We start from the raw sequence: 24,475 nt of genomic DNA, 5'->3' as shown, positions 1-24,475 counted from the left end.
ATACAATGACACCCTCAAAGGCTTGATGCCAGATGCAATTAATTTAAGGTGCCATGCTCGCATTGTGGCACTTCCAAGTGGCATTTAAATTTCCCAAAATTGGTATTAGGGTACCTGTGGTTAAAAAAAAACTAAAAAACAAAAAAATTATAATAATAAAGGCAGATAACATTTCAGTCAATTTAACTGCCCTCCACCTCTCTCCCACCTCTCACTTTGGATAGACTTCCAATAATTTAATTTTTACATTTAAATAATTTTTATTTAAAGCCAAAGGAGGCTAGGCATACATACATACACACACACATGCACACATGCATACATACTTACATACACACATGCACATGCACACACACACACACATGGCATAGCATAGTACTCTGCTGAGATCATTGTGGAAGATGCAGCTCAGTTGTATATTTGCATAATTACACGTTATGGGATCCTTGTCAACAGTCGCAGTTAACATGGGATGGCTGTAGTCTTTTTTTTTTTTCTCTCAAAACATGACATATTGAGTGGTGTTTTTTCCATTTATATTTACAATGACCAATCCTTTTCATACAGCTAAAATGGCATGTGACATTTTGAGTTCTTTGATACAAATTGCAGTGCATTCCATTTACCAAACTCCTAGGCACCTTATTTTATTTATTATTTTAGAGCTTTTAAAGGGTATTTTATTTTCAAAATGCCACTGGAGCAGCTTTTCCTTTTAGCTTTTCATTTTTTCTTTCCCCAGTTGTCACAATCAACATTTGGAACAGCACTTCAAATGTATCGAATGTTCCATTTCACTAAACCCTTCTGCTTGTATTCCACTGGGAGGGGGCTGTTGAAGACATGGTTTTAATTGGATGTTAGTATGAGCACACCTGGGCTATGCACCATGAATAGTTTAAAAAAAAATCTTTTTTTTATTATTTCTGGATTTCCATTAAGAGCGAAATGAAAATATACCAATAATGAAATAAAAAAAGCATATTAAGCAGGCTTCACAAAAAGCTGTGCTACTGTGATCAAAATAAAATGGAGTGGGCTTAAAAAAACTACAATGATTAATGGCCATGAATCAAATACTATTTCTCTTTATGTGAAGAAGCCAGGCTAGGATTGTACTGTATATCATAAAGAAACATGGAATTAATTTGAACCCATTGATGTAAATGGCGGGGAAATGTGAAAATACTATTTTTGGGATTCATTTTTGATTATAATTAGCTTTGCAGTCATGCCGGTGACATAAATGGCGAGAGAATGAGGTGTACTTCAAGAGGCTGTGGTATTATTGGTCTTTAATCTGACATCTTCAATATTCAGTAAATGGTCGGCGAGTGTGAAAATGTAATCGATGTAGTGGTCGCTGTGCTAGGTCTGGTCTGCTCCCTCTCCATTCATATGACTTATGTGATTAGATTGCTGAGCTAAAGGCCAAGGACCTAGTGGCATAGTTATTCCGATTCCTACGAGCAAGAAAGCCAAGTACATGGATGCAGTTAAATATATACTTAAACCCCAGGGTGGGCAAGGAGGGCTGTATCTGTGTCTGCTCTTAATTATTTAATTGGCCCATTCATTTAGTGATTGACATTTTAGTTGCATTTCTTGATAAGTTCAGGAACGACAGCTGAGGACTTCCTGTGTCTCAACATGAGTGTATCTGGCTAATTACGTGTGTTCAGCTGATTGGCTCATTTGGCCAGTGTAACCAGCGATAACTTACACACTGGCCCTACAGTAATAAATCTGACGACTCCTGTAGTATAATATGCTTTGCCATACGCTCTACAACTAAGCCTTTTCGCGGTTTGAATCTGTATGATCGATTTACCGTGTTGTACATTCACACAGAGTGTATACTGTGCCAGTGATCTTCATTCCTGGCCTTGGAGTGCCACAGGGCCTGCTGGTTTTGGTTTTCACCTTAATAACAGCAACCATTTTAGACCCGAGAAACCAGATGAGGTGAGTTGACTCTGTAATCGACTGCTTTAATTGATTAAGTGCTGTGTAACAACAAAAAACTGCTGACCCTACAGCTCTCCAGAACCAGGAGTGAAAGTCACTGGTATATATTTTATAATGCTATTCAGGAACACACAAGAACCATAGCTTGGAACCTTTTACACCATCATTACCTTAAATCACATACTTTTCCATTTAAATGTACTGAGGGATTAAAACAAAAGCTCTGTTAAGGACAAGCACCTTAAAATATCACCCACTTCCTGCCCACAGCAACCTGCAGCAGTGTAATCGGTTCTGCATCGATCGCAGGCAAATTATTCCCTGAGCGGGAGCCTTAAACATGGAAACGAAAGGGGTTTGAACATATCACATTTTATGGCGAGGCATGCTATAAAACTAATCAACTGCTATTGGGTGTTAATAGAAAATCAATTTTATTTATCTGCATGTGCTTGCTTGACAGGCGATCTTGCCCAAAGCAACTTGCAAAGCCAATATGGCCAACAACACAACGTGCAGATAACTAGGATAATCACCGCTACCAGAAATGCTATAGCTTCTTAGTGCCATGCTAATCGCAGTCAGACACTCTGGAAACAAATAAAATACTTATTTGGAATAAGCTATTTAAGTGCCAGACTAAATAAAACAATTGCTTGATACTACCATAAAGGAAGGATGTATTTATTTTCATTTAGCAGGCACTGTTCTTTCACTTTTTCACAATTTTCACGTGAATGCTGGTTCAGCCAATGCACGAGCAGTGACCTGCCAACCACACAGATTTGTTTAAATCACAGTAATGCATTTTATTTAATTATACATACTTATGCAATGCTACTGATATACTTTACAAGATTATTCCTTTTTTTGTTTTGACACTAATCCAGATGGATTTAGAAAGCTAACCTGGGACATGACATATTCGACAGTGTTCACAGGAGCAACAATAACAGCACATTATGTACAAAACAGTCATGTTTCGCTACATAAGCATAAAACAAACAAGGAATGATAATAATAATAGTAATAATAATAATAATAATAATGATAATAATTAAAGCAAACATGTCCTCAGAGTATAATATTTTATAGGAGCAGACATTCACGTGAAGTGGAGGCCCTCCTATGCTCAGCTCTAAGCTCAGAAGACGTACACTTTTAAAGAAACCACACACCCCATGTCTGTTTTTAAATCGAATTGCAAATGAATCAGACATAACTGGTCTCGTCCCCCGCCCCTACGTGCTGGAGAACCGTTCAGCAAAGAAAATAAAAGAAAATGTTACAGTCCTGTGGCTACAGAATCAGCCACCTATACTGTAAGTGCTGCATATAATCTGTCTATCACAGTGGAAGAAGCCCGGTAAGCAGAACTAATTTTGAAGTGGGGGAGGAAAAAAAAAAAAAAAAAAGACCTGCCGCAGTGGCGGCTGTGCGCTCACCTGAGCATGGGAAGTCAATGAGGCGGACGGAACCGCGCCGTTTGTTTGAGGAAACGGCGCCGCGGCGGGCAGGTTGCGCAGCTGCAGAACTAATGACTGCCACGCTAAATGTCAGCGGAGACGTGAAATTAGGCACGCCGTGAATTTCTCTTTCTTCTTTTTTTATTTTTCGCGGGGATCGTGGCACGGTGGAACGGCGAAGCGGGTTTTTGCGTGCTAGGGCGTGGGCATGTGGATGGCTGAGTCATTTTGAATAGGCTGGCTGCCGCGCTCTCGCCGCTGCTTGGAGACTGAAGCAGTATCGCTTCGTTTCGTGTTTTTAGCGTTCAGGCTTCGGCAAAATCAGATGACTCACAGCGACATTGTCTTCCAGTGAACAATAAGTTTCAAACTTTTCCCTCAAAATGTGTTTTTTTTTCTGAAGTTGTGTGGATAAAAAATCTTAAGACAGTTCTGAAGGCCCTAAAGTACAATGTCTACATGAAGTAAAATGGTAGTATTTCCTAATTACCTGAAAATGTGGTAATACTTGAAAGTCTGAGGCCCATTCTGGTAAGGGGAAAACAGCAGTGTTATGGATTTGAAACTAGTGACCCTCTGGTTATAGCCCCTGTGCCTGAACTACTATACACCCCAGCTGCCCCAGTGTATTCTGCTGCGTGACTGAAAGCGCTCCTGTTCCACTAGTCAGTGTCTGCCTCTTCAGCACAGCTGGCCCGTCTGAAACGGGCCTCCCTTCCACACCACCCCGCTCTGCACCCCTGCAGGGGCTAATGGCGGATGGAAATGCGTAATTATAAAAGGGTTAAGACGCCTCTCTCTCAGGAGACGCCAAACGCTGATGGGGAATTCTATCAGGAGCTCAATCAGTCCCAATTAATTAGCGGCTCGGTTAGGAAGAACAGGAATGAAAGGAAGTGGGGGAAAGTGAGAAAGGAATCTGAAAAACGGAGCGTGGCGCTCGCGTGTTCTTCTGGCTGGGGTTAACGGCTCCCTGTTTTCCAGTGTAGGAACCTCATTAGCAATTAGCTTCTGGCTGCTGAGTGGCTCAGTGGGCTAAAGCGCTTGCCATTAGCACAGACTGCGCTCTATAGCTGAGTCAGGTATATTCATATACAGTGGCAGGGTTAACTGACTGTCCCACCAGGGCTAAGGTGGATTTCAACCCCCCCTGTGTCAAAGCCTCAGCCAGCCCAATCCTAAATGCTAAATCACCAAATTGTGCATTACTGTTAAAATACATATGTTAGATGTAACTTAATGGAGGTTATTTTATCTACCGTGCGATTACACAGATTATCTTAATGAATTTATCTGTGTCAGCAAATATTATTACATTCAAGTCCTCACTGTTTTTCAAAGTTAGTTGTTCAGGTAAGATGAAGGAGTATCAGAAAGCATAATTCTGGTTGTTTTGACTTGACATAATGCAGCTTGCATGGTTCAGTAAGCCAGAGAAATAAAAATAAAAAAAAAGGTCTGAAATAGTTGTTTATATGAACATGATGATGATATATTTGCAAGTGTACTCTTTGGAAGAACATATTGCTTCACATCAGATTATTTCATCTGTTTTCATATCGCCTTGAAAATCAGCCGAACGGCTCCATTAACACTAAAGTCCAGAGAAACATATGAATTATATTGTCTCATGGCTGCAACAAGCTGCGGTATTAATGGGAATATTGTCAGTTTGTATAGATTGCAACTGACCGTAAATGACAGTCCTCCTTCTACTTATTTATTTTTTTGTCTGCTTTAGCAGGAATAAATTCACCTGCCAGCCAAACAATCTTCGTTTTTTCTCTGGGCAATTTGAACATTTAGAACTCCTCGAGGTAGCAGAGCAATTACGACGTGACAGCTAATATTGCGCTCCAGTCTTCAATATCACTTTCAACAGACAGAAATGGCCTGTTCCCCTTTTTTCATGACCACGGAATTGAAGTATGCTTGTGCATGGGGTGGGGGGGCTAATAAAATCAATAATAATATACCTCACTTGGCACCTCGCACTGATAAAAGAAGAGTTTATTCATGTCACGGTCTGTCTGTGTCGCGTTTGGAAATGATTCTCCTGTCCTTCCTGGGGCAGGTTTGTGGGCATGTGACTCTGCCCCTCCCGGATAGGCTGATAAATAATGGAGACGTTCTGAGAAATGATGATTCCTCAAGACGCGAAATTCCTCCAATGAGGCGCATCACGTGAGCTGCTAGTACGTGTTTGATTTAGCCTGCACTCACCCGGGGAGGATAAAGACTTTGATCATATTTTAGTGATGATCACGTGAATCGAGGTGACGAGGTGTTTCATTCGCAAACTGCTGTTGGGGAAAGGGGGGAGGTGATTGTGCTTCCAGATTGTGATTGTGAGTAAATGTCGGCAGAATCTCTAACGGCCACAATGAGCCAGGACGTTTGTTTACCTGCTCACCTGAAAGACACTGTCTCCTCCAGCACAGTGTCCCATCATTGATTTTCCTTTTTGCAGTTTTGCACTGTGGAACACGCTTCTGACGTAGCCATCCAGATTGCAGATAATGAAGGCATTCACAGTCTCCGCTGTGATCGGACTGATTAGCAGTATCATAGCATTTCTTCGTGGCGCACACATCTTTTTCTGACATAATTTGTCTTTAGACGGCAGATCATTGTAAATGGCTCATTCAGACCTTTTACGTCAGAACAATACCCAACACGGAGAGACACAGATCTGGAGATTGACTATGATCCATTTACCATTTACCATGATACGAAAGCTACTGCCTCAGTGATATGGAGTTGTGAAATTCCCCCAGAATATACATAGAGTAGTCAGTATAATACATATAGTCACCTTTTCTCACTTTGAAATTTTTATTAAAACTTCCAAATAGTGCATGGCAATAGGAAATTTGACCCTCAAAATGTATCAGTATCTAGGACAGGCAGTTTCTTGCTTATCAGTAGTGTGACATATTGCGAGGATTATCACAACGGTAAATGGACAAGACTTCATCGGGAAAAGACTTGAAAGCCCTCATTTTATTCACTCCTTAAATTCAAAACAAAGATGAGGTCAACTAAATCAGAGTTTGGAACAACAACAAAACGCGCAGGCATCAGAAGGCAGAGCGAAAACGGTGGGGTTCTGGAAGTCAGCTTATGCCCTGGCCGTGGTACAGGAGGGCTAGCAGGAATTCTATCAACGTTTGTCCTTCCAACTAGAAACAAAAATCATTGTTTTTATTCATCACAAACAGTTAAGCATGTTCAGATATCATTGATTAAGTTGTTGAAGAAAACATGCAATGCTTGTGTTTACCCATAAGTCAAAGCTCAGACCAACTGTTGATTGGCATGCAGGCCTCTCTGTCAGGCCTGAGAGTTTGGCCTTTTTATTGAGCTCACCAATTTAGGCAATGAGTAGCAGCTGTCTCAGTTGGCAGTGAGCTACAGCTGCTAGCTAGCCTGTCTGAGAGTGCGGGTGATGCTGTCCATAATCCTGCAGTCCTTGGGGCTGATGCTGTCCATGGTCCTGCAGTCCTTCCAGGTGGTAGAAACGTGAGGTTCTGAATGGACAGCGCCCCATTTAGAAAGTAAAATTTCACTATATTGAAGGTGTTTGAAAGCTATAAATATATGCCAAGGATAAGTCCGTAGTTATCCAGAGTGGTTGAACTAGCAAGGTTATATAGGTTGAATAATTTTTACAAAACCCACATACGTGTGCCTAACGGGTCCAAATGCTGACTTGTTAGCTAGATTAGTAAATTTTATCATTTAACTTTTTTTCAGGGAACAGTATAAGATCCTAGCTTCATCTGCTATGCTATAGATAAGTAGTTATAGTGAGGTCATTGCTAGCAGGCTGGAATGGTAAAACTGCAGGTTATATAGTTAACATTCACACTTTTTTATTAGCACATGTTCTTTTCTTATGAGATGATAATCATATGCAATTGTGGGTTCACCTAGCACTTCTTTCTGGAAATATCTCCCACAAATCCCTTAACAAAAATTTGTAATGAGAGGAAAAAGGGGACACCTACCTTAAGTTGAACCAAAGGACTTGTGACTCAAAATCTTTGATGTTATGATAAAGTATTTTCTGCTGTATCCCAGTTTGTTATTTCCAATTTGACATTGATATATTTTTGCCATATACAATATCAATTTTGGCATTTATTTTTCTGATATTTTGATTAATCCAATCTTACATTTATGTATTTTCTTTCTGATATATGGGAAATCCAATTTGACACTGATGTATTTTCTTCTGCTGTGGGGGTGCAGCCAATCTGATATTAAACGTTTAAAAATATATGATATATTCAATTTTACATTGAAATATTGCACTTTTTTCCCCCTCATTTATGATATCTCCAATGTGATATTTTGTCTAAATGTGGTATATCTAGAGAGACATTGAGATATATATAAATGTGGTATAATTTATTTCCCTGGTGTGTGAAGTATGCCATATACACATACAATATTTTCAGTTTGACTCATTTTGAACTGATCTGACTCCCATTCTAGGGTAGCTAAAACCATTTTTGAAGGCATCGGCCTGGAATGTGCTTTGTTAGTCTCCTGTAGGAGAAAAAAGATAAATACGAGAGCCCCTTGATTTCTGCCATGCTACGTCCTGAGCCTCAGCCGAGGCACATTGCATAAGACAGACAGCGACGCCAGATTGAGACTTAGGATCTAAAGACAGAGCGCACCAGCGAGCTGGACTGTAAGGCTGTCAGATAATAGTAAATATTTTTAGCTCTAATCATTCATTTCGTATAGCCCCCTTTTCCTCGGGGGTGATTTTAATGAGAGGAAGACAGCGTGTAGCTCCTCAGCGATGACGACTGAGGCATTAGTCAGACAGCTACCCCATGTGCAGTGGGGTGAGTGAGGATCCACAGACTGTAAACACCCCAGAGCTGCACTGTTAGGCAGGCGCTGAAACTTATTACCTTGCACCCATGAATCTTCAATCCTCCACCCACCGCCCCCCACCACTCCCCCCCCCCCCCCCGTCTCATATATATGAGCCTCCCCCCCGTCTCGCTGGAAACATTTTTGTTTATTCGGTGGATTTAGCAGACTTATTTCCCGCACGCCTTTCTTTTCTCAGTTTTCCCCCCCCGGGGGCCTCGGCGTACGGGTGTGAGCCACCTGACATGGCGTTGCCGTGGCCACATGTTCCTCCATTTTTCCTGAAGAGGAGCGCGGAGACGAGGTTAAAACATCCCTGCCGTAAAATCGTCTCTGCCTCCTGTTCCTGGTGCTGACGCCACACACACACACACACACAAACACACACACACACACACAGAGCAAAATGAATATATACTGCAAACTGCTCCCTGATGAAAGTCTGGCTTTCTGTGATTTACGCCACAGTTTTCGCATCGCATTTCGAGCCAGCCTCACGCTGTTTAAGTGATTTTGTGGGGAGTCGGTGAATCAGGCTATGAATACTGAAATAATGTCTGCACTTGAAAGGTAGAATTTGGCATGCGAACAAAAAGTAATAGAAACAGGCTGCGTGACGGTGTAGCAAGGAGAAATATGCATAGAAACATTGGGGGTGTTGTGGAAAAAATAACCGAAACAAGAAAGCACCCTTGGTTTGTTTTACCGCTGGTCCTGCAACTTTGCTATTGCTATTATTGCTTTGTGTGTAATTTTTTTCTCCAACAAAAGAAAGAGAGCAAGAGAGAGAGAGCTTCAGAGAAAGAGGGACAAAGAGTAGTGCCTTTGCTTTTGAAAAAAGTATACAAATATTTATTTGGCTTGCCAATGAAGTGTCTTCGGTTTGAATAATAATTTCAGAAAGGTTTACGCTTGTGTTTAGCACTGTAGGGAACCTGTACTAAAGTGGAAATATATGGCAGCTATAACGTGCTCAATATAAGCCATAAGGAATAAGAATGGAGGCCCAGCAGATGTGCAAATATGTGCACTGACTGAGTTAAGCGCTGAGCTAAAAGACTAAATAGAATATGTCAATTAACAACAGGCTGAATGAGAGAGAGAGCGAGGGAGAAGAGGGACATGGTGAGGTGAAATGAGAGAGAGAGAGAGAGAGCAAGGAGTGAGAGGAGGAGAGGGACATTGTGATGTGAAATGAGGGAGGGAGGGAGAGAGAGAGAAGGGAGTGAGAGCATGGAGAGAGTGAGAGAGCAAGAGAGAGAGAAAGATGAATATTTAAAAGAATTGCAGAGAGAGTACATGAGCCTCATCAAATACATTAGCCCGGCAGTTTGTATCTCAGTAATTAATATGTATGGAAGTCTAGCTCCAGCTTTTCCTACCCATAATTCTTTAGGAAACAGCGTGGTGTTGTCGGAAAGAGCACAACAGTGCTGCTCCTTGTTTCTGGTGTCTCTGCACTGGCCTTTCCCAGCCATTTCTGTTCAATGCAGGAGGTTTTTGCTGTAATCCATCTTCAGATTAATATTGAGTTTAATTTTTTATTTATGCTGGTTTTATTTTCGTTTGTGATTTCATTGGTGCAGCATGTTTACATGTGTGTACGTGTTCATGCATGCTTACATGGGCGACATAGCTCAGGAGGTAAGAGCGGTTGTCTGGCAGTCGGAGGGTTGCCGGTTCGATCCCCGCCCTGGGCATGTCGAAGTGTCCCTGAGCAAGGCACCTAACCCCTAACTGCTCTGGTGAATGAGAGGCATCAATTGTAAAGCGCTTTGGATAAAAGCGCTAGCCTATATAAATGCAGTCCGTTTACCGTTCTTATTTATTCATAAATATGACATAAAAATAATCAGCTCAGTACATATTCTGAGCATTGAGTTTAAAACAAAATGTCATCTGTCTGTGTTGTTTTGGGGGGAAAAAATGGTCCTGTGGTCCCCACTTGGTGGTGTGGAGTCATAGTCCCCTGTGGGTATCAAAGACGTGTGCACCTGTGTGAGTGTGTGGCTGTGTGTGCACCTCGGTCGCTCCGCGATGCAGCTGCACAGAGCTGGATGGGTTCCCGTTGTGCTCGCCGGCGTGTTTACCTGGCAGCCATCGGGGATGTTTGTGGAACAGCTGGTCGCGGCGATAGAAAGGCCTTCACGCAGATAGAGTGGGCAGACCGCTGCTGCTGGCCACGCGTGCTCGTCTCAGCGTCCCGGTTCACCTCCGGCCCGAGAGTGAGTCACTCTGCATGCTTCCCGCCGCGTTTCCGCATCGCGGGGTCTCTCTGTGCCGGTCCTCGGTGCCTGTGTGATATCGTGAGTGTCTGACCTGAAGGTTTCAGGCCTGGTCTCCAGGGAAACGTAGCTTATTGCACGCTTGAGCAAGGTACCTGTAAAAAGAATAACCTGCAATACCCTGCTGTAGTAACTTGTAAAACATAAGCTTTATGGTTGCCCTTCAAAGCAAATAAATAGTAATATTTCAAAGTAATATATATATAATTTGAACGTACGAAAATTAAAAATTCATCCCATTATTAAACCGAGGCTAGATAATTGTAGGCAGGATTATATTTCAGAAGATAATTATACTGTACCTCTCTCTTACGGTCCTGTATTAGCACACACTCCTTAAGCCTCTTACAAATATGCTTTGGATGATCCTCCATGGGGACTAAGCCATTCTGGAGACTCTGACGTTAATTGAAGAATTCTGCTAGGAACCCTTTGCCAGAGCGTTATTTTATTGCACCTGTTATGCAATTGTCACACCTCCCAGGTCATCCGCATTGATAAGTCAGTTGCTGCTTAATGATGATTGACAGCTGGGCTCTCACACTCTCTTGTTGTGACTAAAACCACAGATGTGGCCATGACACATTTTTATAGTGTTGTGCCATATTGTTGTTCTTCTAATTTGTGGGAAGTGGACTACACACACAAAATGTGCTGTTATCTCGCACTTGAAATGGTTTGCTGAAGGGTAGGCAAAAAAAAATAGATTGAACCGAAATTAAATGAAAATGTAAGGTTTAAACTTGGTGATTGAATTGAGCGAAGGTCAGTTTTTTTTTGTTTTAGCAGTATCCTCTATCGTTGCTTCATGATGCTTGGTGTAGACTTGTCTATATGAAGAGACTCATCTTTATGCATTGGCAGGGTTGATTTGTTATGGCAAGTATTGTTTTGGATTTTTGCAATCTTCAGAAAGGTTTTCTCACCTGTGTCACAGAAGCGACAAGTTCAGAATAACAGTTCTTGTCAAATACTGGAAGTGCTTTGTGAAGTGTTCAGCCTGCCTTGAGGTCAGAGACTCTAACAACCTCAAGGAATGTGTGCATTGGTTGAAAGAAACCAGTTTATTTTGGAGTGCATTGGGGTTGTAATGTGTTTGTGAGCTTCTCTGCAACTTCCCTGAATACATTTGATGCATTGGCTATTCATTTACTTTGACCGTGCTGGGTGTTTGCTGAACTAGCGTTATTGAACTAGTTATTCACTTTGTTTTTTAGTAGTTCAGTCTTATTGCCTGTTTCATATACTCTCATTTCACTGCCCCTGAACCAGAAAACTACACGCTCTGTGGTTAAAGTGAGTTGCACCCACACAACCCTTGTCAAACAGCAACTCCTGTGCGCTGTGTCAGCCTAGCAGTGTTTGGTGAAGTGTCCATTTTCATGTCCGCAAATCTGGAATAGAAATTGAGGTTCTGGGAATGATACAGTACCGCAGAAAACCAATCTCTCCGTCTTGTTTTCTGAACCTTGCTGCAGCTTTGTTTCTGAAAGCCGTGCATAGTGCAAGTTTCTTCATATTTTCTTTATACAGAATCAATCAGCAGCCCACAACACATACTTCTACTCAACTCACCTTTAAAAAAACAAAAAAAAACAAGCTTTTGAATCCAAAATCATATTAGCACTATGCAGATTTGATTTATTACCATTTGTTCTGTATTTGAAATAATTTTCTGAAAAATTACTCTGTCCACACTGCCACATCGTGGGCCCTACAGATTTCACCTGTCAGCCTGTATTATAACACTTGCTGGTTTAATTACACGGAAACTGTATATTAATATCATACACCTTTTATAATGGGCCTGGGTGCCCAGGCCTGAATATAAATAACTTTTGCTTCAGAAAATGTAAGATTCATTTATGCTTTATTCATCCTGCTTATCCGAGGATGCTGATTTTGATGAAGATTTTAATATTTGTATTATGAATTTTTTTATTTCAATTCTTCTATTTTTAAACCTAGATATCACAGTGCCACATTGGAATATTATATACATTGGTATATTTAAAGGTTGCAGTCACCACATCCCTTAGTTTAAATTACACATGGATGCATTTAGTTGCATTTTCCCTGAGCTGATTTCCTAGAAACCCTTGCGGTAAATGGGGTCACTATAAAATGACAACAGTAATCAACTTTTCGAGCACTGTGTGTGACGCAGTGCATTTAATATACAGGTCTGAAAACACGCAGAAGTATGATTTCTGCACTTGCTGTAATTCCTTAATTTCTTTTCTATAACCGTTGCCTGGCTGACTTTCTATATCCAAATTAAAATCTGCAAAAATAAATCAGACCAAACAGATGTGCTACCTTGTAGGTTCCTCAGGCACAGCTCACGTGACAAGCCCATAACCAGCCTGCTTATGATCTGAGTCCCAGTGAAAAACGAGAGCCAATCAGCTCACACTTTGGGGGGCTGTGACTGCTCTGCCAGCTTGTTTGCCATCTAGTGGTGTGGCGGAACATTGCGCCTCCTCATTATCACTTGCATAATGATTCAGAGAGTGGGGGGGGGGGGGTGCTTGCTGTGCCTGTGGTTGTGTTTCCAGCCGCTGCTCGGGGCGTGATGGGGTGGGGGTGGGGGGGTCAGGGCAGGAAGCCCAGATGTGTGAGAGGGCTGAGGACAGATATTCTCTTCCCCAAGGGCTGGGGATTTACAATCGATTGTCACGGTGGTGACTTTACCATCAGAGCCTGGCAAATCCCCTACCGTGGCTAAAGCAAGCCTCCGCCAACTCCAACCCACGCCACAACACCGCCTCCCCCACTACCCCCCCCCCCCCCCACCAAAATAATGGCATGCCCCATATCCCCCCCCCCCACAACTCCCACCCCTACATCAAGTGAGTAATTTCCCTCTCCTCTCTCTGCTTCCTTGTTTTCATGAGTTGGCCCATAATCCCATTTAGCAAAATAATATTCTGGGTCTGAAACACATTTGTTTTTCGTTTTTCTTGCATAATGGTTTATTTGTCTGTTCTGTTTTGTGTCCTCTGCTTGTTTTTTAATCCCGAAGAAGGGGGGGGGGTTGCAACATGTCTGTCTCTCTTCTCCTATTAAAAGCACAGCCAGTAAATTGGGAAGGGGAACAGAGATGGAGGGGTTTTGAAATTGAGGGGGGGGGGGATTCCTTGTGGCACCCAAACAGGATGTATACATTTTCAGCCCTTTCGACCCATAGACTGAGAGAGCTACACCCAGAACAGCCAACAAAAATCCCACCTGTAATGCATACCTTTGTGTCGTGCTCCGTATTAGTGCACTGGCTTAGCTCACCTCAGAACGCAAGGCGCACTCAAACAGCCCTAACTGCCCCCCGGGGCAGCCCTGAGCTGCAGCTTTGTTTTCGGGGCTTTGGACAGTTTCAGTGAGATGGCGGTTGGCGTCTGGTCTCGCAGCGTCGAGCTGAGGAGCAGGATGCCATCAACCAATCAGAAATGGCTGCGCAGTGAGAACAGTGTGTGTGTGTGTGTGTGTATGTGTACATTCTTCTGCGAGAAACACACACAAAAGATAACACAACGGCATAACATTCCTGGGCATAAGCAGTTATCAGGCACTGGCTGCATCCCTCCAGTCCATGTAAAACCTGCAGGATGTTTGCACGCCGGCCTGCTGTGTGAATGCTATACGGATGAGCTACTAACCGTATACAGTAGCACCTGGAGGGCCGCCTGCACATGCTCAGTCTGGTCCAAAGCAGAGGGAGGCGAGCGAGAGCAAACAGCCAGCGAAACGCGGCGCACTCCGCCAGCACTCGTCTGAAGTGCCGCTGCTTGTTTTCGGCACGCGTTTCGCTCGCTGCGGCGCTTTCCTTCCATCATCGCACCGCGGCCGATCCGTACCCGCGCCCGGGCTGTCATTTTCGCCCCGGGTTTCTCAAACCGGGGTCACTCTCCATTTCTGAAATGATATTTTATCTTTGCACGCTCTGGCCCAGGAGTGCAAGGCTCCAGTCCTGGATGGCTAGCGAGCGTGCTGCTTTTTGCTGCTCCGAAGGGGAATGTGTCGTTCCATGAGCTGACGTACGAAAAAATGAGTGTCCCCAATTATCACTGGGTTTGATTTGTCATGTGTTCGCTTAAACTACAGTTTATGACTGTAGCCTGTCAAAGCTTAAGGCTACAGTAATGTGATTAATATTCCCATCAGTAAACCGATCAACTGAACAATTCTTAAAAACATTCATGTCACTTTCAAACTTACAAACGTTTCCAATAGCCCTCCATTGCATTCATATCCAGAGATAATGCTGTAATAGTGATTCAGCCTTTGTCCTGCATCCCTGATCTGTTCATGATGATTGACGTTAATTATGCAGTTCAGTGCAGAAGTACCTGTTCTAACGGCAGCAGTCCCCTACCTGCTATTAACTATGGGTCCCCTACCTGTTATTAACTATGGGTCCCCTACCTGTTATTAACTATGGGTCCCCCACCTGTTATTAACTATGGGTCCCCTACCTGCTATTAACTATGGGTCCCCCACCTGTTATTAACTATGGGTCCCCTACCTGATATTAACTATGGGTCCCCTACCTGCTATTAACTATGGGTCCCCTACCTGTTAACCCTACGCAGGTGATTGGACGAGGTCCTCCTTAACCGCGCCAACGCTGCCACCGACTGACCTGTAAACAGGGGGCTGCCCTGTCTCTGTCCTGGGACCTTCCTGAGCATGCTCAGTTCATTCATTCCAGCCATAATTGTAACTCCTGATTTTCAACGAGCTGTTAATTATTCTCGGTTAGGGACTTTTCATGTCTGCTGAGGGAGGATTTACCCTCCTCGGGTCAAGTGATCTCAGAAATAGCCGTGCGCATGCCATGAAGAAATAAAAAGTCTCGTATTCAGCGGTCAGGTCTTTTAATTGGTCAGATCAATTTGCGGAATCCGCTAAATGTAGCATCTTTACTAAAGAATCGTTGGCCTTATAGCATTTTACAGAAATCAAAGCATTCCTTAATGCTCTCATTTTAAGTAATTTGCTGCACGATAAATGATTCTTTAGAAAGAGGTTATATTTAATATATTCAATTATGGACTGACAGATGAGATCATTGGTGCACTGAATACTGAAGGGTGGTGACATCACTTGTGGAAAATTACCAGCTCAACGATAAAAGAGAAACGGCCATGAGCCAAACCTGCACTGTGTTTAAATAAGTTTGGGGGGGGGGGAGGATATGGAAGCAACATGTTTTTAACAAGCAAGCAAGTCTCAAAGACAGAGTTTGGGTAACTTTTCTGTTTTGCAGGTACTGCAAAGTAAAATAAGATGATACAGCTGCCCCTCCTTCCCACTCACACAAACACACACAAACAAACACATACACACCCGCACTCACACATGCACTCTGTCTCACACACACACACACATGCATGCACACACACACTGAAAAACCCTTTAGCTGTTAAAAAGGCATGGATTAATTAGTCTTTTTAAGACGTTGGAAGGTTTTTGATGATTATTGATAGAAAAATATTATAATATTACGATTTAAAATGATGCAGCCCAGAGAAATTGGTACAGTCCCGTTTCCTGGTTTCTCTTATCTCCTGCAGCACGGCGCAGAACACCCGCCCCTCGCCGTATATTTAACAGGGATTATTCTTTCTGTCCTCTTACGCGTCGTCTGTTTCGCGTTCCTCTGTTCTCCGGCCGCTCTGCGCGCTCTTTGTGTTACACTGTGCGCACCAGAGTTACCTCTGAGGATACTGAGTGGCGGAGATGCGATAAGCATTTGCTCATTTACCCGAAGGCTCTTTGTTTCAGATGTTCTCCGCTGTTTAGCATGACAATGCTGAAGGTTAGCTCGCACTCGGTCGGTGCTGAAAGACTCTTCCTCTCCTGCAAACTTTAATGAATAGAACACCTGACACTCTTATTACCGACGTCCTGTGGAAACTCCCGATCGGCACGAATTACGCGTTTGCATAATGAAGCTCGGCCACACTTTAAGCGCTCTGTTTCCGGGAGTGAAAGTGTCTCAGAAGAAAAGGCACATTGTGCTTTTTCATTGTTTGGAAAGCATATGCGTGGGAGGGGAGAAGGAATATGCAGCCGGGGGCTTTAATGAATTGCATTTGTCTGTCGTTTTTTAAGATTTTCTGAATTTTTAAGTGTTTGCACACATTTGTGTCTGTTTCTTAAATACTGTTTTTGGGCAGGGGGTGGGGATGGTATGGGCAAGGATTAAAGGAACTGATGTAATCGTTTCACTGAACATCCCTCTCTTTTTTTTTCTTTGCAGGTGAATCATCGCAGACTGGTAAGCTGACATTCTTCTGTTTACACTCACACAACAAACTGACCCCAGATCAGCTGGGCGGGTGCGCTCTACCATTGGCTCTGTGTCATGCTTACGGCTGCCCTTCTAAGCGACAAACCAAACCCGCTCAAGTGGAATACGGGATACACAACATCCTCTGTTCATTTTACTCTGGAACATTGTTCTGCCAGGAATTGTTCCTACTTGTCAAGCACAAGCTTGACAATTTTTTGTTTTTGTTGTAATCAGAGTGGCAGGTGTTATGAATCCCCAAAGCAGCTAATTATTTCACCAATGTTTTCTTAATCCGTTATGGGGTGCGCAGTATTACTGACAGCCGACAAAGCCTCCCCTTATTAAAGGAGGCTCTGTGAGTGTCAGGATTCATCAGAGGCATGTTCCCGTGACTAAGTCTGAAGGGCCTGACAGCACTGTTCCAAGGATGTGGCAGCACTCTGAAGTGCATATGAAACGATCCAGAATGAGACCGTTATGTGAATTTGTGGTCACGGAGAAAGGCTATGCTGAATGGTGTCTGCAGCCAGGGATGGCTTTTGGGCCTCTCCTTGTACGGGGATGTGTGGAAATGAATTGCCAGTTGCCAAGACCGGGCGATTCGTTTGTGTTTCCTTTAGAGGACGTGAGCCTCTGGTCTTAATCTCCAGAACTGTGTATTCTACTGTGCTGAAACCTACACCACAAGCGACATTCAGTAAAAAAAATAATATTTATGGAAAACTTTCACTGAAACATGTTTTTGTCATCCATGACACTTGTATTATGTCAAAGAATTAGAATACTTAAACTTGTTTTCTGCCGGGTCTTACTTTTCAAGGACTCCAGCAGGAGGCGCTCTGAATAGACGCAGATAATGTTTACCGCGCTCTTATTTCTGTCTGTCCTTCCTCTGGCTGATCGCACACACAGGGTAGCGGTGTATTCAAATGGAAGTATCATAGCCTTCCTCACGCAAAACAAATAGTTACCTTCATCACAGCTCAGCAGGATGAACAGTAATAACACGTTACTATGAAGGGAATGCCGTTTAGTGACGAGCCCAAAGTGACTGCTTTGGGAAATTATAATTGATTTTATTTGGTTGCGATTTTCTACTGTTACCTAAGATGTGTCTCTTGCATTGAGAAGAGGACTCGTGGAGGTGCAGGTGTCACACGGTCTTATATACACAGGTTTGCTCAAATTAGCGAGGCCTAATCCGTTTGGACGGCGGCCATTTTGGGCGCGAGCGCTGTTTAGACTTGCTGTGAATGAAAGGCTCATCAGAGCTGTTTGTTTGCGTGCGCCTGGGCGAGGGACAGGCTAATGGACTGGAGTTTGAATCCTGGCGAAGTGCCCTGCTGTTGAAGCTGTGTGCATCCAGTTTGGTAATTCAGTAAAAAAGTGAATTGCTTCGGTAAAATGAAGCCAGGTCCTTGCATGGGTCAGCGTTCCAGTGTGGCTAATTATCTGTTGGTATTTCCGTGACAAGGGTTCTATAACTCACCCTATTGTTTTTCCCAGCTGGTTACTGGAAGCCCTGACAAAACAAATGTACCGCAGAAACCACTTTCCCGAGCTCAAATTAATGTGAGAAGAAAATCTGTGGAGATGAGTTCATTTCACACTTAGCATTTTGGTTTTGTGCATTTGTGTGTGCGTGTGTGTGTGTGTGTGTGTGTGTGTGTGTGTGTGCGCGCGCGTGTTTTTCCATGTGCGACTGAGAGCGTGTGCATAAAATATAACACTGTTGAAATATTCATTGAAACACACCCCTGGTCTGTCATCTGAAACGTGCCGATAAGATGCAGTGTACTGAGGCGCTTTCTGCTATGGGTGGGCTTGATGTCATTTCCTGTGGACAGATTTAAGGCTGTGAACAAAGTATGATGGCCACATTGCCCTCGGTGATCAACTTACATATCACTTAATATATATGTCAAGCCACAAAGCCAACTACGCACGCACACACATATTATGTGCTCATAAACACGTCTGCTACAAGAAACCACCACCACATGGCCTGAATTATAAAAAAAAGGGCAGAGAATTGTTTTGAGCTGAGCTTACTAATTGAAGTTAGCCCTGCATAAAATGTTGACATGAGGTTAAGTCCAAGAATATAAAATAATTGTTTAAATGAATACTTAGTCAGGTGAAAGATCAAACATGCAACACAGAAGTGGAAAAAATGATTAACAAACCAGGCGATGCATAACTTATTTCCAAATATAACTTTGGATTATTGAGACAATTGTAGCATTTTAATGTGTTATCGAAATAACTACTATTCATGACTATAAATGTTACACTGGTTCACTGAAAATGTTAACATTTATTTAATATAAATTGCCCTCTAAAATGACTCAGACCCTTTAAATACCATATAAAATAAATAATACATGTAATGAGCTCTATATACAAATACCAGTTGCTTGTGTAGCATACACATGCTCAGAGGAACAATGACTTTAACACACACACCCGTATTTAATATTAAATATCTCTCCCATTTTATGTTGATCATTTGAACAGCTGCGGTCGTTGGCTTACTACTGAACTGGAAACATAACGTTACACTCTTTCTCACTCTTCTTTCATTGTGATGCTTTAATGGAAAAACAAACGTCAGCAAACACAACCATTCCACAAAAAGGGAGCAAAAACGACGGAACGAAACGGAAATAAAGCCCAGAATTGGAGGTGAGAATGGTATGAAAGAAAAGCGAAAGAAAAATAATTACAAAATTAGGGAGCGATGTGGTGGTGACCAGGAAGGTTAGCACTGCACTGCTAACCGGGCTGGTGAGGTCACTGAGGAAGCTGACTGCTGCAGACTGGCAGATTCCAGCGCTGTCTTACTGCTGACCTCTCTGAAACCAGGACGTCAGAGAGTCACACAGGCAGACGCGTGGCAGTCCTTCAGCCCTGCCATACAATTTCACTTCAGAGATTTTCATTTTCTGCCAACAGCGAAGAGTTAAATGGGCCCTCTGTGCACATTTGCATTACTGTGCATTAGTTTGTGAGTGTAATTATTCTTAGAGGATGGAGAGACGCATGTACGCAGTTACACACCCACACACAGCAGCACATTGAAAGCCTGAGGACCCCTGTCCCAGACCAACGTGGGCCTTCGAGGGGCATCTTTAGGAGCTATATATTTGTTACATAAAGTATAAATATTTCTTCAGCTGCATTAACGCCCTAAGGGTGTGAGTGTATCGCACAGCTTGTTGTGGTGTATAATATTCACACACACACACACACACACACACACATACACACTCACCGGCCACTTCATTAGGTGACAGGAACGTGTTTTGCGTTCAGAGATGCTCTTCTGCATACCTCGGTTGTAACGAGTGATTATTTGAGTTACTGTTGCCTTTCTATCTGCTCGAACCAGTCTGGCCATTCTCCTCTGACCTCTGCCATCACAGGCTTTCGCCAGAGACTCTGCTCACTGATATTTTCTTTTCGACCATTCTAAACCAGAGGTTTGTGTGAAAATCCAGTAGATCAGCAGTTTCTGAATACTCAACCAGCCCGTCTGGCACCAACAACCATCATGTTAAAGTCACTTAAATCACCTTTCTTCCCCATTCTGATGCTTGGTTTGAACTTCAGCAGATCGTCTTGACCATGTCTACATGCCTAAATGCATTGAGTTGCTGCCACGTGATTGGCTGATTAGATATCCGCGAGCAGATATTTGCGAGCAGTTGAACAGCTGTACCTATTGAAGTGGCCGGTGAGTGTATATATATATATATTTTGTGTGGAGGGATAATTTTGCACAGGCAAAGCACTTACCTCCCATCAGGGACCAAAACCCTCTCTATTCTCCCCGCCCACAGCACTCACATTGTGACATCACCTGAACACCTGGCTGGGAGCCCGGGCCTCAGTGCTGTTTCTGGACATAGCTTTCTGCAATAACAATCTAAAACATCCCCATTAAGAGCAATTAACAATGGCAATGCCTGACCTTCATGCACCTATTAGCAACGTGGTTAATTTGGATATTTATCAGCTGTGGAGCACAGTGTTTATCTGTTTACTTTTTGCAATTAACAATGTGGCAATAAAAGTGGTTCAGAGTGTTCATCCAGTTCAGCGAAGTCACTTTTGGTCATGGCCAATTGTGGACGTGTGATAAGGGCAGTGCCTGTGTTGCAGTTTTTCACAGGTACGGAATGTCCATAAACAGGTGCTTGGACAGAATGGGGATCACCGAATAGAATTGCATTTGAGAGGGAGAGGAGGGGGGGGGGGGCAGACTCTTCAGGAGGGTTTCCATGACAACAGACACAAGCAGGCAAGAGATGTAATCCCGCACTTATTGGTGTCCTTTACCTCAGGATTCAGCCGTTAATTATGAGATTAATTAGGGCTGGGAGCCTTACTGGGATTTTGTCTCCTTAATTCAAAAGCTGCTTTGACCTCTGACCTCTGGCATTTGACATCCCTGGGTCTTCCCCATTGCTACACCTTTATTGTTCTTACATGCAGTAAAAACAATGATAAAAAACTAAAATATATAAAATATTGCTAACCAAAAAACCCACTTACCCTTGAACAAGCTATACTGAAAACATTAGGGGAAAAAATACAATCTTCATTAAGAACAACTAATGAATTGTCTTTCCTCTCAAATAATTATTCGGTGTTGCAGAAGGTAGTTCATCACTAGCACTGCACAGGGTCCCTTGACTTGCATTAATGTTTTAATGTGAAGATATCCACCCAGACCCCTTGATTTAATTAAGCAATGAACCTGAATAAAAAATATTAATTAATTTTTTAAAAGCTGCTAAGAACTGCCAAAATGGCCACCAATAATAGTTTTGCTGAGCTATGGCTTGCATTAAGGGGCATTATTAGCTCTAACTACGAATCGAATTACGACATGACTGTAATAACGGACTGATGGCTCCATGGTTCATCTCGCACTGAGAGAGGACGAAATGATGACACGCCCAAATAAGTAAAATCCAGAATTAGCGGCAACTGTCGTGCCCGACTTGAGCTGAGCGCCGTTGAGTTCGGTGTTTTGCCCGGTCTAGTGCAGAATTTTTTTCCTTCCTGTGAAAGCTGTGTTTAATTCCTGCCCGTAACTTTATAAGTGACGAGCCCTGGCTTTTTTATTTTTTTTTTGTAATAATGTTTCTGATTTCGCCGACTGGCGTTGAAGCGGTGGTGTGTGGTTTTCCCCTCCCCCTGCATTTCCGTTCTTTCCCCCGGTGGAAGGTGCAGTCCTCACATATCAGGTCGAGTTGCATTCTTAACAGGCTTTCAGATGAATGAGAATTCCACCGCAGAGTGGCGGTGTGATGCGGTGGTAAAGGGGCGGGGCCTGTTTCCTGTAATTATGTAACTATACTTCCTGGGCGTGGCATTGCTGTCCTATCCTCGCACTTTCTATGGTGCACAGGATACCACAGACACACGTACACACACACACGCACACTTTCTCTCTCTCTCTCTCACCCCAGACACCCCTGATAATAAGCCATTGTCTGCCGCCGTCTGCTTTGCCAATCCCAGATCACTGCTGTGACATATTTCACCTCACTCTATCCTACCTCCCTTTCTACTCGCACTTTACGCAAAATAAATGGTCCTGTTCCTTCCACAAACCGTTCACAACACATTTGTTTATGTGTATACATTATGCATAAGTTAGCTGAATACTTTATCGGCGATCGCATATCACGTTATGCAGAAGTGATGTTCTCCAAAGTGGCACGACATCCCGACGCATGCTTCTGAATGATTTATCGAGATGTACTGTGGTCATGAGGGTATTAAGCAAGCTTCATGCAGCCTTACATACAGAAATAACACTGTGAAATAATACATACACTGTGCGGCATATTTCTGAAAGTGTGACCAGATTTTTCAATTCGCTTTCATTTCCACGGCTACTGATTACGGTGTTATCGTACACGTTCAGTCACAGCTTGGGCTCCTAATCTGATCCCTCCCCGTTCGGGGCTATACCTCACAGCCGCCGTGCAGCAGGTACAGATCGCAGTGCTATCCAACATGTTTTCTCTCAGCCTCGATCGATATCTGATCCCGCCGTCAGAAACGCAGGACATTACGCCCCCCGCGGTTCACACGTACGCACTTCTCTATGCAGAAGGACGAGAAGAAGAAGAAGAAGAAAAGAAGCAGAAGTAGTTATGATACACTCAAGAACACAAGCTTCCCAAGCGACTCAATGTTTGCTTCGATTTTTTTTTCTTTCCATTGCGTTTGTTATGAGTTTGCTGCACAGGCTCGGTGAATTTAACGGCCTGCACTAGAAAATGCGCTCTGGCTTCTGTCTAAGAGTCCACTGCAGCAGAACACCGCTGGCCTCATCGCACCAGTGGCAGGGTGTGTATGAGTCAGCTGGGATCTGCGAAAGATGCTTCTCTCCTCCAATCAGCGCTAGCTCTCTCCTATAGTACTTTGTGCCTTATGCAGTGTAAAGCAGTCACTGGAAGGGGAGATAATATGTGAGCTGAAGGCACAGGTATGGATGACACGGCACTAGCCAGAGAGACACTATTGGTCAGTCCATGCTGAGGGGCGGGGCTGTGCTGTGCTGTGTTGTGGTAGCCCATGTTGGACAAACAGAGGAGGAAGGGATGCACACCCCTGTTGACTTAAAAGTGGCCCTAAACCTGGGATCCTTTCTGTGATTAACAAGCCTGCTGTGTTCAGTCAGGGCTCAGCCAATCAGCAGCTGATTCCTGCTTACTTAATCAGGTCTAATGTGGCACTTCACATTCAATATGTTTTTATCATAACAGAGCGATCGGGTTACATTAATGTGATCTCGCTTGTAACCAAGAGACGAGGACCACAATGATTTTATGTTAAAGAGAGCAATGGCAAAGCTGCTTCATTAGGCGCAATCAAGTCCGTAAGAGTCAGCCGCTAATGCGAAAGCCTTATTTATGTCACAGTGCTTGTTAATCAAGCGCTCGCGGTCAAAAACAGCGCCAGGATTAATAATCAAACAAAGAGCGTTCTGTCTCCTCACTTGAAGCGCAGCGGCAGTCACATTTGCTGCATTTCAGATTCATTTCGCATTCATGAAGCCCCTGTGTGCTAGCGGTGACTCATCTGAACCAATCAGAGGCCGCTGCTGTTTCATTAGTTTATATGGGGTTACAAGGATATCAAATTTAAGAACAAGCATCTACTCTCGGACAACTGGGTGGCAACTCGTTATTACACCCTTAAGCTCGGCAGCAGTATTGCTTAAACATGATATTAAAAGATTAATTCTATTGTTACTCACCCAGTCTGACAATACAACTTTATTAAGGTCTGAGCCTTCTAACACTCTGAATTCTGGCAATGTTATTATAGGATACCATTTCAAGCTATTGAAACCTAGCACAAACAAGATTATCAGATTGATTCTAAAGTTGCTCTAAAATTGAGTAATTCTACAGAAAAAATGCTCCACTATAATTATATATTGTATGCTATGATAATTGCCTTCTCAATGATAAATACGTCTCTCTTCATTCCACTGCTGCTATCTGGCAGAACCCAATATTACATTTTCTTTTTCATGACTT

General features: G+C 43.1%; 1 protein-coding gene across 4 annotated transcripts in view; it reads left to right on the top strand.

Annotated features, from left to right (window-relative positions):
* Positions 1–24,475, top strand: part of LOC135263563 (neurexin-2-beta-like) — a 655,607-nt gene that overhangs the window by 176,780 nt on the left and 454,352 nt on the right. For all 4 annotated transcript variants that reach the window (XM_064351746.1, XM_064351747.1, XM_064351749.1 and 1 more), the window contains exon 5: positions 16,875–16,892. In XM_064351746.1, coding sequence (XP_064207816.1) covers positions 16,875–16,892 — 18 coding nt within the window. The remainder of the gene's footprint in view (positions 1–16,874; positions 16,893–24,475) is intronic.

The sequence above is a fragment of the Anguilla rostrata genome, chromosome 9, assembly GCF_018555375.3.
Source record: "Anguilla rostrata isolate EN2019 chromosome 9, ASM1855537v3, whole genome shotgun sequence".
NCBI lineage: Eukaryota > Metazoa > Chordata > Actinopteri > Anguilliformes > Anguillidae > Anguilla > Anguilla rostrata.
This window is presented reverse-complemented; position numbering and strand designations above follow the sequence as displayed.